This window comes from Eumetopias jubatus, unplaced genomic scaffold (assembly GCF_037043125.1).
Source record: "Eumetopias jubatus isolate StellerSeaLion01/CBP00866 unplaced genomic scaffold, mEumJub1_p1.0 scaffold_4, whole genome shotgun sequence".
Classification (NCBI taxonomy): domain Eukaryota; kingdom Metazoa; phylum Chordata; class Mammalia; order Carnivora; family Otariidae; genus Eumetopias; species Eumetopias jubatus.
In genome coordinates, this window is record NW_028274810.1 from 81,476,285 (window position 1) to 81,490,431 (window position 14,147).

At 51.3% G+C, this 14,147-nt stretch overlaps 1 protein-coding gene across 2 annotated transcripts in view; it reads left to right on the forward strand.

Annotated features, from left to right (window-relative positions):
• The window catches only part of CSMD2 (CUB and Sushi multiple domains 2), a 588,524-nt gene that overhangs the window by 278,668 nt on the left and 295,709 nt on the right, over positions 1-14,147 (forward strand). For both annotated transcript variants that reach the window (XM_088023017.1, XM_028113838.2), the window contains exon 6: positions 10,606-10,718. In XM_088023017.1, coding sequence (XP_087879143.1) covers positions 10,606-10,718 — 113 coding nt within the window. The remainder of the gene's footprint in view (positions 1-10,605; positions 10,719-14,147) is intronic.

The following is a 14,147-nucleotide window of genomic DNA, read 5'->3' on the forward strand; positions in this document are numbered from 1 at the left end:
TCTCACTTAGACCTCCTGTCAGCTCTATGAGGTGGGTGATATTGTCATCTTTAGTAAATAGAAGGGCAAACTGAGACCCAAAGCAGGTCAGTTACTTGCCCACAGTTAGACAGCTGGTAAGTTTAGAGCTGAGACTTGAACCTAGGCAGGAACCTTACAGGGCCCATGTTCCTAATCTCCACCCCAACTGCTTCCTATTCAGTAAGTGTTAGCCCTTTGCCCACGAGCCTCCCTTGCTGCTTGAAGACATGTCGTGACCAAGAATATGTGGCTGCTGTGTCTTGAAGCTTTAGCAGGAGTTTACAAGCATCACCATATCACCCTGAATTGTCACAACTCACTGTGAGACACATACTGGGAAAGAGAGACTCCAAGAGGTGAAGCAGTCTCCCAGGGTCACACAGCTAGTGGCTGTGGAGGCAGGATCTAAATCCAGCTCTGTCTGACGAGGGCACCTTGCTCACTGGCCTGCACATCCCCAAGATGTTTTAGCCCACCCATTTTCCAGCCGACGGGAAGTTCATGCCCTCAGCCAGGCCTTCAGAGCTGCCAGGCTCTCGGGCAGGGCTGGCTACCTGCTTCCTTCTGGGGGTGGGGGGTGGGAAGGGACATCGATGATGCTCAAGCTCAGAATGGCAGTCGAGTGGCAGGTAGAGGCTGGTGTGGGAGGCTCCTCGGTAAGCCATCTGCAAACATTTCCTCAGGATGAGAGGTTTATCCAAATATAATCCCCAGGGGCCTCTGAAAGGCATACACTGCCACCCTCCCTGGGAGGGGGACAGGCCCCTTCTCTGACTCATGTCTGCCAGTGACAGGTAGAAAATGGACAAGGCTGAGAAAAGCAGGAGCTGTGGTGGAGGCCAGGCTGGGGCCGCCGAGGGAGAAGGGAAGGTGGCTGCCATGTGGATTGGCTACCCTGGGAGCCACAGAGTACCCTGTCCTTTCCCCCCTGCACTGTCCTGTCACCAGACTGAATGCAGGCATCCTTACTTCTCCAGGGAAACCAAGCCAGGCTACTCTGGGGTCTACTTAATCCCTGTATACTCTGGAAGGTCGGGTTCAAGACACTGATAAGATCCCATCCCTTCTCCTCTCAGACTTAACTAAGCAAGGGAGGAAAATAGTGCACATTTGTGAGGCACCTGCTGTGTGTCAGGCACAATCCTGGACACTTTATATATACAAGCACAGCTGTTCACAGGTCTCCCATTGCACAGATGAGGAAACTGAAACTCAGAGAAGTTCAGGCACATCCCCATCGTATATAACTAGTAAACAGTGGAGCCCAGACTCAAATACAGGACTGTGTTGATTCCAGAGGCCCGGCCCTTAACCTTTGACCTCCTTAAACCCATCGCCTTTGTGTAGGGAAACAAGACAGGTGATGACCCAGACAGGCTGGCATCTCCACCCAGGCAGAGACCTGAGCCAGGAAAGCGTGAAGGTCCACGTAGAGTGTGAGCATGCCTTGGTCACCACGCTCCTAAGGCACCCAGTTCCTAGGCCAGGCCTGATGGGGCAGGCTTTAACATCTTAGGCCATGGGACCATCAGGTCTCCAGGCGAGCTCTCCGGTCTAACCTGGAGCGAGAGAGACTCGGGCTGGGGGCAGGAAATGGCTAGCTAAGGATTCAGCAGCAGGGCAGAGACTGCGCTTAGATTCTGTCCAGGCAGGCGGCCCCAGGACGTGGAGGAGGACAACGTACGAGGCGCGGCACGTCGTGTAAGAGTGATGGGGCGGGGGCTGGGGTGGCAGCCACAGAGGCGGACGCCATGACCCCGCGCCACCCTTTCCCCGAATCTCCTTCCTGTGTGCGAGCCAGGCCTGCGGGGCTCTCCCTTGGTCGAAGCCCCTGCACGGTCCCATGGGCTGATTGGCCCCGCTTGGGTCACATGGCCACCCTGAGCCAATCAGCTGCGGCCTGAGGGTCACGTGGGGCCAGCGGGGCGCTTGCTGTTCAGAGAGAGGCTTGTAGCTCTCGGAAGGGAGTGGAACTTCCCGCTTTAGACGTGGAGACAGAAAACGAGGCAGGCAGACGGGCGGCCCCTGGAAGGTAGTTGAGGACCCGCCACCAGCCCTTTCGCCCAGAGCTCGGCCCCCGGCGCCGCTCGCATCCGCAGACCCAGCGCCAGTGAGCACGGCCTCTGCGCAGAGGCAGGAGACGCCCCAGCCAGCAGCCCTTCTGGGTGAGCAGCCGAGCAGGGAATGCAAGGAACGGGCACCCCAAACCACTCCCAGACCTTCTCAAGGTGCCACCCCCAACGCACGAGCCCCAGGACGCCCACTGGTGATGACACCCGCATCCCAGGGGCAGACACACTGCCAGGAGACCTGTCCCTCCCTCCTCCCTCCAGGGAACAGTGTGTCTGGAGGAAAAGCGTTTACCTGATGTAGCTTGTGTAGGTTCCCTGGAGCTAACAATTAGCTGAGCAGGGAAGAGCCCTGGTAATTCGTTGAGTTTATTGAGTTGCTTCTGGGGAACAAGGAACATTTGCCCACATTAATTACCAGATCTCACTGTTAGTGCATTGGAGATAGGTCAGGATGAGAAGAGTCCCCCAGAAAGGTTCCAGCAGCTGCCAAGTGAATGGGGAGCACGGTGAGGGCTGAGGGACCAAGGGGGTGGGGTGGTCCATCTTCATAGGAAACCGAGATGAAACCCAGCACGGCCTTGGAGGCTCTCCCCACTGTCTCCAGGTTCACCCGCTTGCCTGCTTTTCCCCATATATGCCCTCTGCTTTCACTAGCAGGATCTCATTCGTTCATTCGCTCATTCAAGCGTTCCTTCTAGTAAGCAATATTATTGAGGTCTTTCCACGTGTTAGGTTTCCATGCAATGTACTGAGGAAAGAACTGAAGAAAGAAACAGCTCCTGTCTTCAGGAGCACACAGTTTGGAGGATGAGGCAGACCCCTGGACGATGCTTGGTGAGACAAGCACCAGGGTAGAGGAAGTGCAAGGAGTCACGAGATACACAGGAGAAGCCAGCCAGACTCTCTGGAGCCACTGGCTGTAAGATGCCACCTAAAGGATGAGCAGGAAGTAGCTAGAAAAAGGGTGGGAGTGAATCAAAGTGGACAGGGAGAATTTGGCAAGGAGCTGACTTCTCGATCTTTGGAAACATTCAGAATAGATCTGGACTGACCATCTGTAGAGAAGGCTGTAGATGAGATCCATACATAGCTGGCCCTTAGACCTGGAAGTCCTCTGAAGTCCTCGTCAATTAGGATTTTAGTGTTAACTGATTCCCACTCTCCTAGTAGCAAAGGGGATATGATTAGAAAAGATGCCCACAGTTGAAAGCAAGAGACTGCCGTTCCTTCATTCATTGATTCGTTCATTCACAAAGCAGGCATAATGAAAGTGCTCTCAGGCCTCTCCACCAGAGCAGTTCCCTGGGGTTAGCTGGCACTCCCATGGTCTTGCTAGATCTTCCTGACCGATGCCCCGTGGCACTCTAAGCACCAGCTGCCCGCGGGCCGTCTCCCACCCCCACCCTCAACGCCTGTGCACTCCATGGTCCCACCAGCTGAGTCTTGCACTTTCTGAGAATCAGATGGGTTTGTTGCCAACTCTCTTGGTGCCAGTCATACTTGTTATTGTAATTATGTGATTTAAATTAAACATCACATAAACCGATGAAATATGAGTGTGAAAGGAAATAGAGTTGCATCTCTGGAAACTGAATTGAATGCTTTGGAAAGACTCCATGAAGGAGAATCTCTAAAAAAGATTGCTTCCTAAATATTAGGTGTGAGTGACTGAGACAATTGCTCACTTCCGTCAGGGCAGGGACCAGGTCTGTCTTGCTCACTGCTGCATCCCCAGTGCCCCACACAGTGCCTGGCACATGGCAGGTGCTGCGCGATAGATATTTGTTGACTGAACGAGCTGTAGCAGAATTGGTATGGCGAACGATGCATTACGTATGGGTGGAGTTTATATAAGAGAGACAGTGCGGAGAAGGAAACCTTAGTTAAAGGAAAGACCTCGGTCCTGCATTGAATGGACTGATGCATGAATGTACATTGAAGTCTTTGTACACCATCATGAAATGTTTTAGCTGTGTGTGTTCTTTTATTATTCCTTACTTGGAAATTACTTTTCACCAACAAGCTACGTCGTCTGCAAGGCTTAGGGTAGGTGTCAGGAAACTTTCTTTAAAGGGCGAGGTAAATATTTGGGGGTTTGCAGGTGATAGTTTCTGTCCCAACTACTCAACTCCGCCATCATAGCTTGAAAGCAGACAATGTGTAAATGAATGATCATGGTTGTGATCCAATAAAACTTTATTTACAAAAACAGACAGCCAGCTATAGTTTGCCATCCCCTGTTCTAAGGAATTGACTTGTTCCACGTGCCAGGCACTGTGCTGTGTTGCTGGACATGGCGAGACAAAGAAAATCCTGTCCCTGCTCTTGCAGAGCTTGGCTTCTAGTTGGGGACATGGTTACGATTTGGTGTGTCCAGTACCGTGGCAGGGGCATGAGTGTGGTGCATAGGCGTCACAGTGAAGGCAAATGCTTTTCCCATGGGTTCAGGGAAAGAGAGAGGTGGAGAAAAGGAGACATTTTGGTTAGGTTTATGGGAGCAGTGATATTTCCCCCAGGAAGTCAGGTGGGGCAACAGGAAAGGACATTCCAGGTAGAGGGAGTAGAATATGCAGAAGCATGGAGACATGAAAGAAGCTGGGGCTCAAAGTGGGTGTCACTGGAGGGGGAAGGCATGAAAACGTCTAGACTTTATGATACTGGAGCCAGTGGGCCTTTGTTGCTGGGTTTCCAGCAAGGCAGGAACTTGGGCGAATCTCCCCACATAGTACAGAGATGGATTGAGGGCAGAGGGCTATCTCAGTAGTCCAGGGGAGAATGATGAGGTCAGGAGGCAGAGAAGACTTGGCTGCCATTGGCCATGGAGGGCAGGAATGGAGGAGTTAAGGATGATGCCTGGGTTGGGTGACAAGGAGGATGGTGTGGATTATGGGGAGAAAGAACACTGAGGAGCAAGAATGACTGGCAGAAGCTTGGGTTTGTTCAAACAAGCCCCCAAACCTCCAAGTAGGTAGTTGGGATTTGGATCTTCATACCGTGGCTCAGCTGCTCAGAGCTGCCTGAACTATTGGGATGGGTAGGCACTGCTGAGAGAACCAGATCTTGGGCTGCCTTTCCAAAGATAAGTCTTAAGACTCAGGAACTCCAACAGTCCATATCCAAAAGAGAACTGCATTCATCCTGGGCCTTTGCCCAGTTCCAGGAAAATAGATAACATTATGGGTTTGTCCTGGGGAAAGCATTTATCTCAACATAGCAAGAATCCTAGGCATTTGGCTAAAGGAAAACTGATACGGAAATCATTGGTGATAAGAATGGGTATCAGGGCTGAGTCAATAAAGGCTCTCTTCAGAGATGAGAGGTAGCTTGGGCGGGGACAGAGGAGTCAGGTCTCCAACAAGAGCCTTGGTGCCCTTTGCCCACCACCACCAAGCCATTTCCAGAAGGGTTTTTCCCTGGTTGCATCATGGTGCCCTCTCCATCCCCCAAAGAGGAGAGCCGATGGCAGGTGGGGAGGGAAGAGGGTGTGGGAGTGGGGATAAAGTGGCACGCACCTCCTATATTTTGTATTCTCCCCAGCCAGCTTTGGGGTTGGAAGCATGGTTTCTGCTGGCCCCTGGGATGCAGAGCTTCTCCAACCTTGTATCAGATCCAGGCTGTGCACACAGCTTAGCTGAGAGATAAAGCCCACGGGAGATGCTCTGGGAGCACAGAAGCCAGATGCCATTGACCGAGGAGTGGAGGTTGTGCAGAGAATGGGACATTGCAGCTGAATCTGGTAGATTTCAGGCTTTGCAAGGACTCCCCATATCCAGGGAACCAGTGGGAGTGGCACCCACTGGCAAGCGCTATGCCTCGTATCCATTATGTGCTTGGTCAGTAAATGAATGAGTGAATGTTCTCCTGACCTGAGCATGTCAGTTTTCAGGAATACTGAAACTGAAACCAGGAGCTCCTAATACTCCTCCCCCTCTGCGTACAGCTAGGCAGTGATTCCTTGCAGACTCAGTTATCATCTCAGCGTTCCCAACATCCTGACTGTAGGAGAAGCTTCTTAAGAAGAAATGTTTCCCATGAAGTCTGCTCTGAGCTCTCTTATTACCAAGACAAGAACTAAGAGATTTCTGTAGGGGAATTCAAAGCCACTTTCCCCATAATCAACTACATACATTAAAGGGAGCCGTTGTGGTGTTTTTGTTGTTGTTGTTTTTTATTCTCCCCAAGCCAGATTCCATTAATGAAGCCCCATTTAACGGAAGTCAATTTACCAAAAAGAAAAAAAAAATTGAGTGTAATTGCTTAAATACATTTTATGCTGTACTGCAATAGCAATTTCCTGGGCGAACTTGGAGTTCCCCAGGCCCCCCAGAGTGAAGTTAATGTGGACAGAAAGGGTTGAAGGGGAGAATCTCTCTTTGTGTTTCTCTCCTTCAATTATGATTCTAAGAGGGAGCAAAATTAAAGAGGATCCTGGGGAGGGGGGGAATGGGAGGGGAGGAAAAAGAACAGAAATGGAATTCAGCCTGAACTGTTCTGCCTTCCTTCATGCTTGTGTGTATGTGGCAGTACAATGCAGTGACTGAGTACATAGGCTCTGAGTGGGGTGGTTTGAGTTTGACTCCTACCTCTGCCCATTTAATAGCTGTGTGACCTTGAACAAGTTTCTTAACCTCTCTGTGCAGCCAGGTGGTACAATGGGAAAGGGCAGAAAGAGCAGCAAGTGCAAAGGCAGAGAAACACAAAAAAGCAGTGTGTGTTCCAGTACAAGTAAGGTCTTCTGTATGGTTGGAGATGGTGTGTGTGTGTGTGTGTGTGCATGCGTGCACGCACGCACGCGTGCACATGTGCTCAGGGAAGGAAGGCAGGCAGGCGTCAGACCAGAAAGACTTCACCGAGAAGGTGACATTTCATCAAAGGCTTAGAGGAAGTGAGGAGGTGAGCCACATAGATGTCTGGGAGAAGAGCCAGCTAGCAGGCAGAGGGAATGTCAAGTGCAATGGCCCTGAGGCCAGAGGAGGTCTGGCCAGTTTTGAACAGCAAGGAGACCCATGTAGCTAGAGTAGAAAGAATAGAGATGAAGAGAGGAGGAGGTAGGAGAGGTGAGGACACACTGACTTTTTTTAAAGCCTGAGGCCAGAGTAAGGTCTTTTACTCTAAGGATAGAGCCACTGAAGATTTGTGTTTAATTAACTCTATTCAGGTATAATTTGCAAAAAATAAAGTGACCCCTTGTAAATGTACAGTTTTTAAAGCTTTGACCAACGTGTACATGCCACATAACCACCATCTCCTTTAGAATGTAGAACATTTCCATCACCCTAGGAGGGTCCTTTGTACTCCCTCCCATGGGACCCCCACCAGTGTCTCTCACCCCCAGCTCTGGCAACGGCTAATCTACTTTCTCTCGCTATAGATTAGTCTTTTCCAGAGTTTCATATAAATGGAACCATACCGTATGCCCTCTTTTATCAGTATAATCAGCTTCTGAGAGTCATCCATGTCATTGTGTGTGTCACTGGTTTGTTGGAGAGTTTTCAGTGAGGCACGGCACCATCTCAGTGGCAGAGTCTGATGTGATGACTCCAACACAGAAGCCCCCAATTCTTGAGATAGTTGCCAAGAAAACTTTCCAGTGCACATTTATGTGCAAAGGCAGGAGCAGAACAGAGTAAAGGTGTGTAGGCACCACAGGGCCCAGAGAGTTTAAGCCTTAGGAATGAACAGTTAGCAGGAATCCTAGGGATGGATAAAGCTTTGGGAGAGATAGAAAGACAGATGCCCCTCGGGGCTTCTCCAGGCTGGACAGCTGGAGTTAAAGCAGATACCGGGGCTGGAGGAGCCTCACTGACTTCCGCTTACCGTCTCCAACATTACTCTCATCCTGCTCCTGGGACCCCGGCACCCTCCCCACATTCCATTTTGCAATAAACAGCCTTTGGTTCTGAATTATTCAGGTAAATTCTCCCTATTTCTACTTCCCTTATGTAAATAGTCTCCAAGCTTTGTCATTGAGATAGAATTGAATTTGGCCTGGGGAAAAAAAACCCACAGTACTGTTTGTGGCTCCTTAGAAAACTTAAATGACTCAGCCAAGTAAGAAACTATTTTAAATGGGCTCTGGTAAAATACGGTAATTGGTTTCTATAATAGCCCTTACCATGGTAATATGGGTTGTATTATTGGAGTTTGGTGTGTGTCAGCATTTTCATTATAGTAAAAATTCAGTTTTGCAGGGTATGAAGCCACTTGGTTAGTTCCTTTGTTTAATACATATTTATAGGGACCCACCATGTCGGATCTCTTCCATTTGCCCCTCCAAATGCTCTCCCCTACCTTCTCCACTCGGTTCCATGTCTAGGAAGACTTAGCTGTGGGTGAGGCTACATCAGATGTACGCTCCTTTGCTTCTGGCTTCCAATTGGGATAGATCAACAGAAGCATCAGTAGGAGATTGGAGGAAGGGAGAGAGGAAAGTGAGTTCCAGGTATCCATTCCTTGATCCCTCCTGGTGGGACTTGCACAAACTGCCTGAAGATCTGGGTCCTATATGGTGGCCCTTTCCATACGGCCTTCTTTTTCAGGGATACAGTTTCCTCTCCAGGCCCTCAAGTGGTAACAGGCTGCATGGATACTGCCCCATCCCTGGTGGTTTCCCCTTTATAAAGAGTCCATTCATGGAACTCCTGGAATTATTCTCATACTAGTGCACCACCTATTTTGTATAGGAATCCTGACGTCCCTGCTTTGTACCAACCGTTATGCTAGGTGCTTGGTACAGAGATGAAGAATGCAAGTGGACAAGAAGAAAAGAGCAGCCGCCATTTACCAAAAGCTCTCATTTGCCAGGGACCATGCTAAGGTCTTTGTTGTGTATTGCCTCATTTAATCCTTGCAACTCTGAAGGAATGGTTCTTGTCCCCGTTTTAGAGATAAAGCCACAGAGAGCTGAAGTAATTTTTGTGAAGATAACACAGCTGATCCCTCTAGAGCCCTAGCTTCACCACCAGGCTACAGCGTCCTCTTTGAGGAGGTATCATAGGGAGACACACACCTAGATAGGGAATCATAATCCGAATGCAGTGCTGTGGCATGACGGAGGAGGGAAAAGGAAAATGAGATTTCTTGAGCTCCTATGTGTCTGGTACTGGGCTAGTTCTTTGCCCACAGGTCTTCAGGCTGCTATTCGTATTCTCATCCTCAGAAAGGTTCAGTAACTAGTCCTAGGTCACACTGCTGCTAAGTGCTGAAGCTGGACCTGAACCCAAATCTGTATGGCTTCAAAGCCAAGCAGGGGAGGTAGGCTTTCCTGGGACGTGGTGTTTGAGGACTTCCTGAAGTCATCTCAGGCGACACGGGGGGTGCAGGAGAGAGGACTACAGGTGGCTCTGTTCCAGGCAGAAAAGGCAAAGACCTAGGAAAGGACAAAGCATGTGTGCTTAGGAGATGCCTGTGGGGTGTCCCCGCGGGGGTGGGGGCAGGCAAGAGGGAGATGTGATGCTGTCAGAGGGGAGGCATCCGGAAGCTTTGTACCGATTCTTGTGCGGGGTGGGGGGGGGGGGGAGAAAACACCAGTGCAATGGGCCAGCTGGGAGGCTGTGGGGTAGAGGAGGGAAGGTAAGATGGAGGGGGTTCCTGGGGTGCAGGGAACACGCAGGGGGTGGGGGGAATCACGGTTTAGCTTGAGTGTAGTGGAGAGGGCCAGCGCTAAGCAGAGGCTCGTTCCGGCAGGGGACAGGGTGGGAAGTTTGAAAGGCAGTGGGTCTTGTGTAGCTACTGGGGAGCCGCTGAAGTTTCCTGTGCTCCAGGAGGAAGGATCTGGTTGACCTGGAAGGTGGCTCAGGATGGCAATTGGCCAAGAGTCTAGGGCAGTGAACAGTGACAGGGGGAGAGACCCTGGTGCCCCGCCCTCTGGGCTGGACTGGCTGGGAGCCAGAGGAGGCTAATCTAAGGGAGGAGGGACCCAGCAGGGAAGGGGATGCCTCTTATGGAGGCAGCAGTAATAAAGGAGGAGCCAGAGGAGACCTGGGACCTAGTGAGTGACCCCAGAATGGGCTCTCAGACCCCTGAAGGGCCGCACTGCCTGGAGTGCCTGCCTAGGCCCTTTCCACGGACTCCTTGGGGGCTCACTAGGGGTAACCGATCCTCAGCCCAGGGGTCGTGGGCTGGACTTTTGCTGGGGGATCAGGATCTTAGGTGGGGGTGGGTGGGTTCTGCTAGGAGGGCTGGGCCTCTCTCCTGCAACTGCAGTCCGTGGCACAAGGGAGTGACACTTGTCAACACTCCTGGCTTGGGGGGAGGGGATGGGCCTCTGCTCCTGGCCTGGGGAACCCACCCTTTCCGCAGCATCTCAAGGTAACTCAGTGGTGGGAAGGGCCCCTGAAGAGCCCCCTGAAGCTGCTCAGGCCCCAGGTCGCTGGAGGGCAGCCAGGGTGGCACCGCCCCTCCTTCCCGCTCCAGGCCTGGGCTGAGGCCCCAGCTCGCTTGGGAAGTGGGGACACGCCTGGATGCCTGCCCCTGTCTCACCTCTAACCCCACCCACGTCATGTCCCTGCAGGTTCACCGGAGCCAGCCTCCCAGCCCCTGTCATCAGCAGCAAGAACTGGCTGCGGCTGCACTTTACTTCGGACGGCAACCACCGGCAGCGCGGCTTCAGTGCCCAATACCAAGGTAGGCGGGGCTGCCATGCTTCCTCCGGGGGCCGCAGTGACTCCTGGGAGCTCATCCTGTCCCCAGACTGGGTTCGGGGTGACTTCAGGGTGGGCGTGCCTCTATCGTCCTGTTCTTATTTGCAGGCCTAGGGTCTCCACATCTGCATCTCTGCATCTGCCACAATGGCCTGTTGCCCAAGGCAGCGACGGGGTCGTGTAGCCCGAGCTGCCCCTCTCCAGGCCCCTCCTCAGGTCAGGCTGATCATAATACTGAGTGCCTTCGAAGAGCTAGGCCCTGTGTTGGGCAATTGATAAGCATCGTCTCATTTAACCCTCATCATTCCCCTGTGAAGTCGGTGCTATCACCATCCCCATTATATGGACAAGGAAGCTGAGGCCCAGAGAAATTAAGCCAGTTTCCCAAGGCCATCTGAACTCCTCCTGCCTTTTGAATCCAGAGCCCAACCTCTCTAACCACCAGCATTTCGCCTCCGGCCGTGTAAAGTGGAAGAGGAGCCGTATTTCAACTCTCTTTCGTGTTATGTAGCGCACGAATGCATTACACACGCAGGCTGGGAGCTCTAGGAGTGCTCTAGCTCAGGTGCTCCAATCTGTGAATTGCTGCCTGGCAGCCAGAGCCCAGACCAGGAATGGCAGGGGGGAATCGCAGATTTCTGCTCCAGTCCTAAAGAATTGTCTCACCCCAAGGTGGGGAGCTCCTCAGCCCTGGAGGAGATCCAAAAGTCCAGTGGATGTATGGGAGCAGATGAGGACATTCCTTTCAACCTTGAGTTTGCTCTAAGTACACAAAATTTATAAACACCAAGCGTGGGCTTTAGAACTTGCTCATTAAGCCTTTAACTGCTACCAATTACAAGCCGATGTTGGTTCTGATTGATTCAACAGCAAACTTGTATTGCACACCTATTAAGCAGAAGGCCCCGGAAGGCTCTGGGGAATAAAAGGTGAGGTGGGCTCAGGTTGTAAGTGAGTGAGTGAGGAAAACCACTGTTTTTTCCCATTCTCTGTGTGCAGAGAATGGGACCATGTAAGGCTGATAAAAAGCAAGAAGTGCCTCCCAGTGAGGGTGTGCTGGGGTTGAGGGGGAGGGGGGCGCTCAGATTCTCACGGTGGAGAGCGGGACAGCTGGTCCCTCCCAACCCCAGCTCGGAGGCTCTGGCTCCGGACAGTAGCAGCCCATCACTCGCCTGGAGGTGGCAGGGGCAGGGGGCAGCCCCCGCCACAAGACCCCTGGGGCCAGGCTTTCCAGTCAGAAATTAGGATAAAAGTGGCACTAGAAGTAGAGGCATTACCTTTAAAATCTGGACCTTTCCTAAACAACCTCATTTCCTTAGCATTGGGTGGCAGGACACCTTTGAAATATTTAAAAAATAAACCCAAAAGCCAACCTGGTCTGACAAGCTTCACAAAGCCTCACTCTGAAAGCTTTCCTGGAAACATTTATCCACTGCGGGCGATGGGCTTTTGTGGGAGCGAAGCACCTGTCTGGATCTTTTTGTTGTATTTTCCAAAATAGAAAAGCAGAGATGAATATTATCATTTCATCTGATTAAATAGGTACCAGGATCTCTACTATTTTGGGTGCCTGAAGGCCTGTCTGGCATGGTCGTGGGTTACAGTTTGATGCCAGACAATGGGCGACAAGAACTGAGCCATGGCAGCCTCTAGAAGATCAGGAGCACACCTGCTGTGCAGGAGGCTCTGTCCCCCACTGCCCCGCCGCCCCACCCCCCGCAGTGCAGTGCAAAATGTATTTTTAATTCCCACATTGCAGCTGAAGAAGCCAAGGCTCAGAGAGGTTTTGTAACAAGCCCAACACACACAGATCACACAGGCTGTAGGTGGTGAAGCTTGAATTCATTCACAGGCTCGTGTGAGTTTTCTGCAAAACCAGAGGGCCTTCTCTGGTGCCTCGAGTGTCTTACCTTTCCTATTTAACTGGGAGCTTTTAAACTTTATTTGTTAATCTCATCCCACCATAAAAAAGTACATTTTCCAGCACAACCCAGTACACACATCTATCTATAGAACTGTAAAGAAAATGTCACCAAGTGGCATTTACCTTTATAAATCATGATGCACCCTGAAAATTTCCAATTTTTAATGTTAACTGCAACCTCTAAATGAATTTCACAAGTCTACAGCAGGGAACAACCCCCAGTCTGAAAATCTGCTTTAGTGATGAACTTCTCAGAAGCAGACCCTATCTTATCCTCTTCTGTCTCCCTGAATACAGCCATGAACAGGGTCTGCAAATTCACGTGGGCCAGTGTTTCCAGAGGGCTTTCTAGGCTTCAAGCACTTGGCATTTATTACTCATCCAGTCCTAGCAGCGGCTGTGGGAAGGAGGTCCTCCCCTTAGCCTACAGGTGAGAAGCCAGGGTTTCAGAGAGAGTGCGTAACTGGCTTAAGGTCTCATTGATGGAGTGTTGGAGGCAGGATTTGCACCCCACTGGTATTCATTTGCAGCCAGCATGCTTATATATGGTGGCATATATATTGTGTTAATAAATGATTCTACCCTGGGAACTTCTTTTTCTAATGTTTTCCAGACTGGGGGCACATAGTGCAAGTGTATGCAATAATCAGTTGGCGACTCAAGCAAGGTTCCTCAGCCTCAGCACTGTTGACATTGTGGCGTGGGGAGTTCTTTGTTGTAGGGGACTGTCCAGTGCATTTTGGGGTGATTAGCAGCGTTCCTGGCCTCCATCCACTAGATGCTAGAGGCCAGTAGTGTCTCCCCGCAACACACGCAGTCATGATAACCAAAAAGTTTCCACACGTGGCCAAATGACCCCTGCATACAAAATCACCCCCCACTGAGAACCTCTGCTCAGAAGGAAAGGAAACTTGGGAATGACTAAAATAATCTGTTTTGCAGCTTGCAAACCCAGCCCCAAAGCATGGCTGAGACAGCTTTTAGTCAAGGGGCTAGCAGGAGACAGAAAGCATCCTGCCCTGCTTTCACTGAAGAAGGTTTAGTGATGGGACCTTTTACAGAGAATAGCATGGGATTAAAGGACCCCACAAGGATGATGAGGCCCTCAGGGACCATGCAGCAGGGAGGCCTTCGCCACAGTGTGGGGGGGAAAGGGCCAGAGGGAGTAGAAGAAGCGCCACCTGGCAGAACTGAGGAGCCTGACCCCCACCAACCCACAGTGCTTGGGGAGGGGGCCTGGGAATCAGTAACCAGAGCAGGAGGAGGAGCCCAAAATCAGTAACCAGATCTCTCTCTTCTCTCTCCCTCCTGTCTGCTGTGCCTCCCATCTGCCAATCCAAAAGGAGCCAGAAACGGGAACAGAGGCCCTGCTGTGGCCTGCTGTATACCCTGCGAGGCTAGGAGCCTTACCAGCGGGCCCCCTTGCGCTAGCAGTCCACAGAGCAGGCCAGAGAAGTGTGGGGACTGGACCTGGGGACACATCAGCAT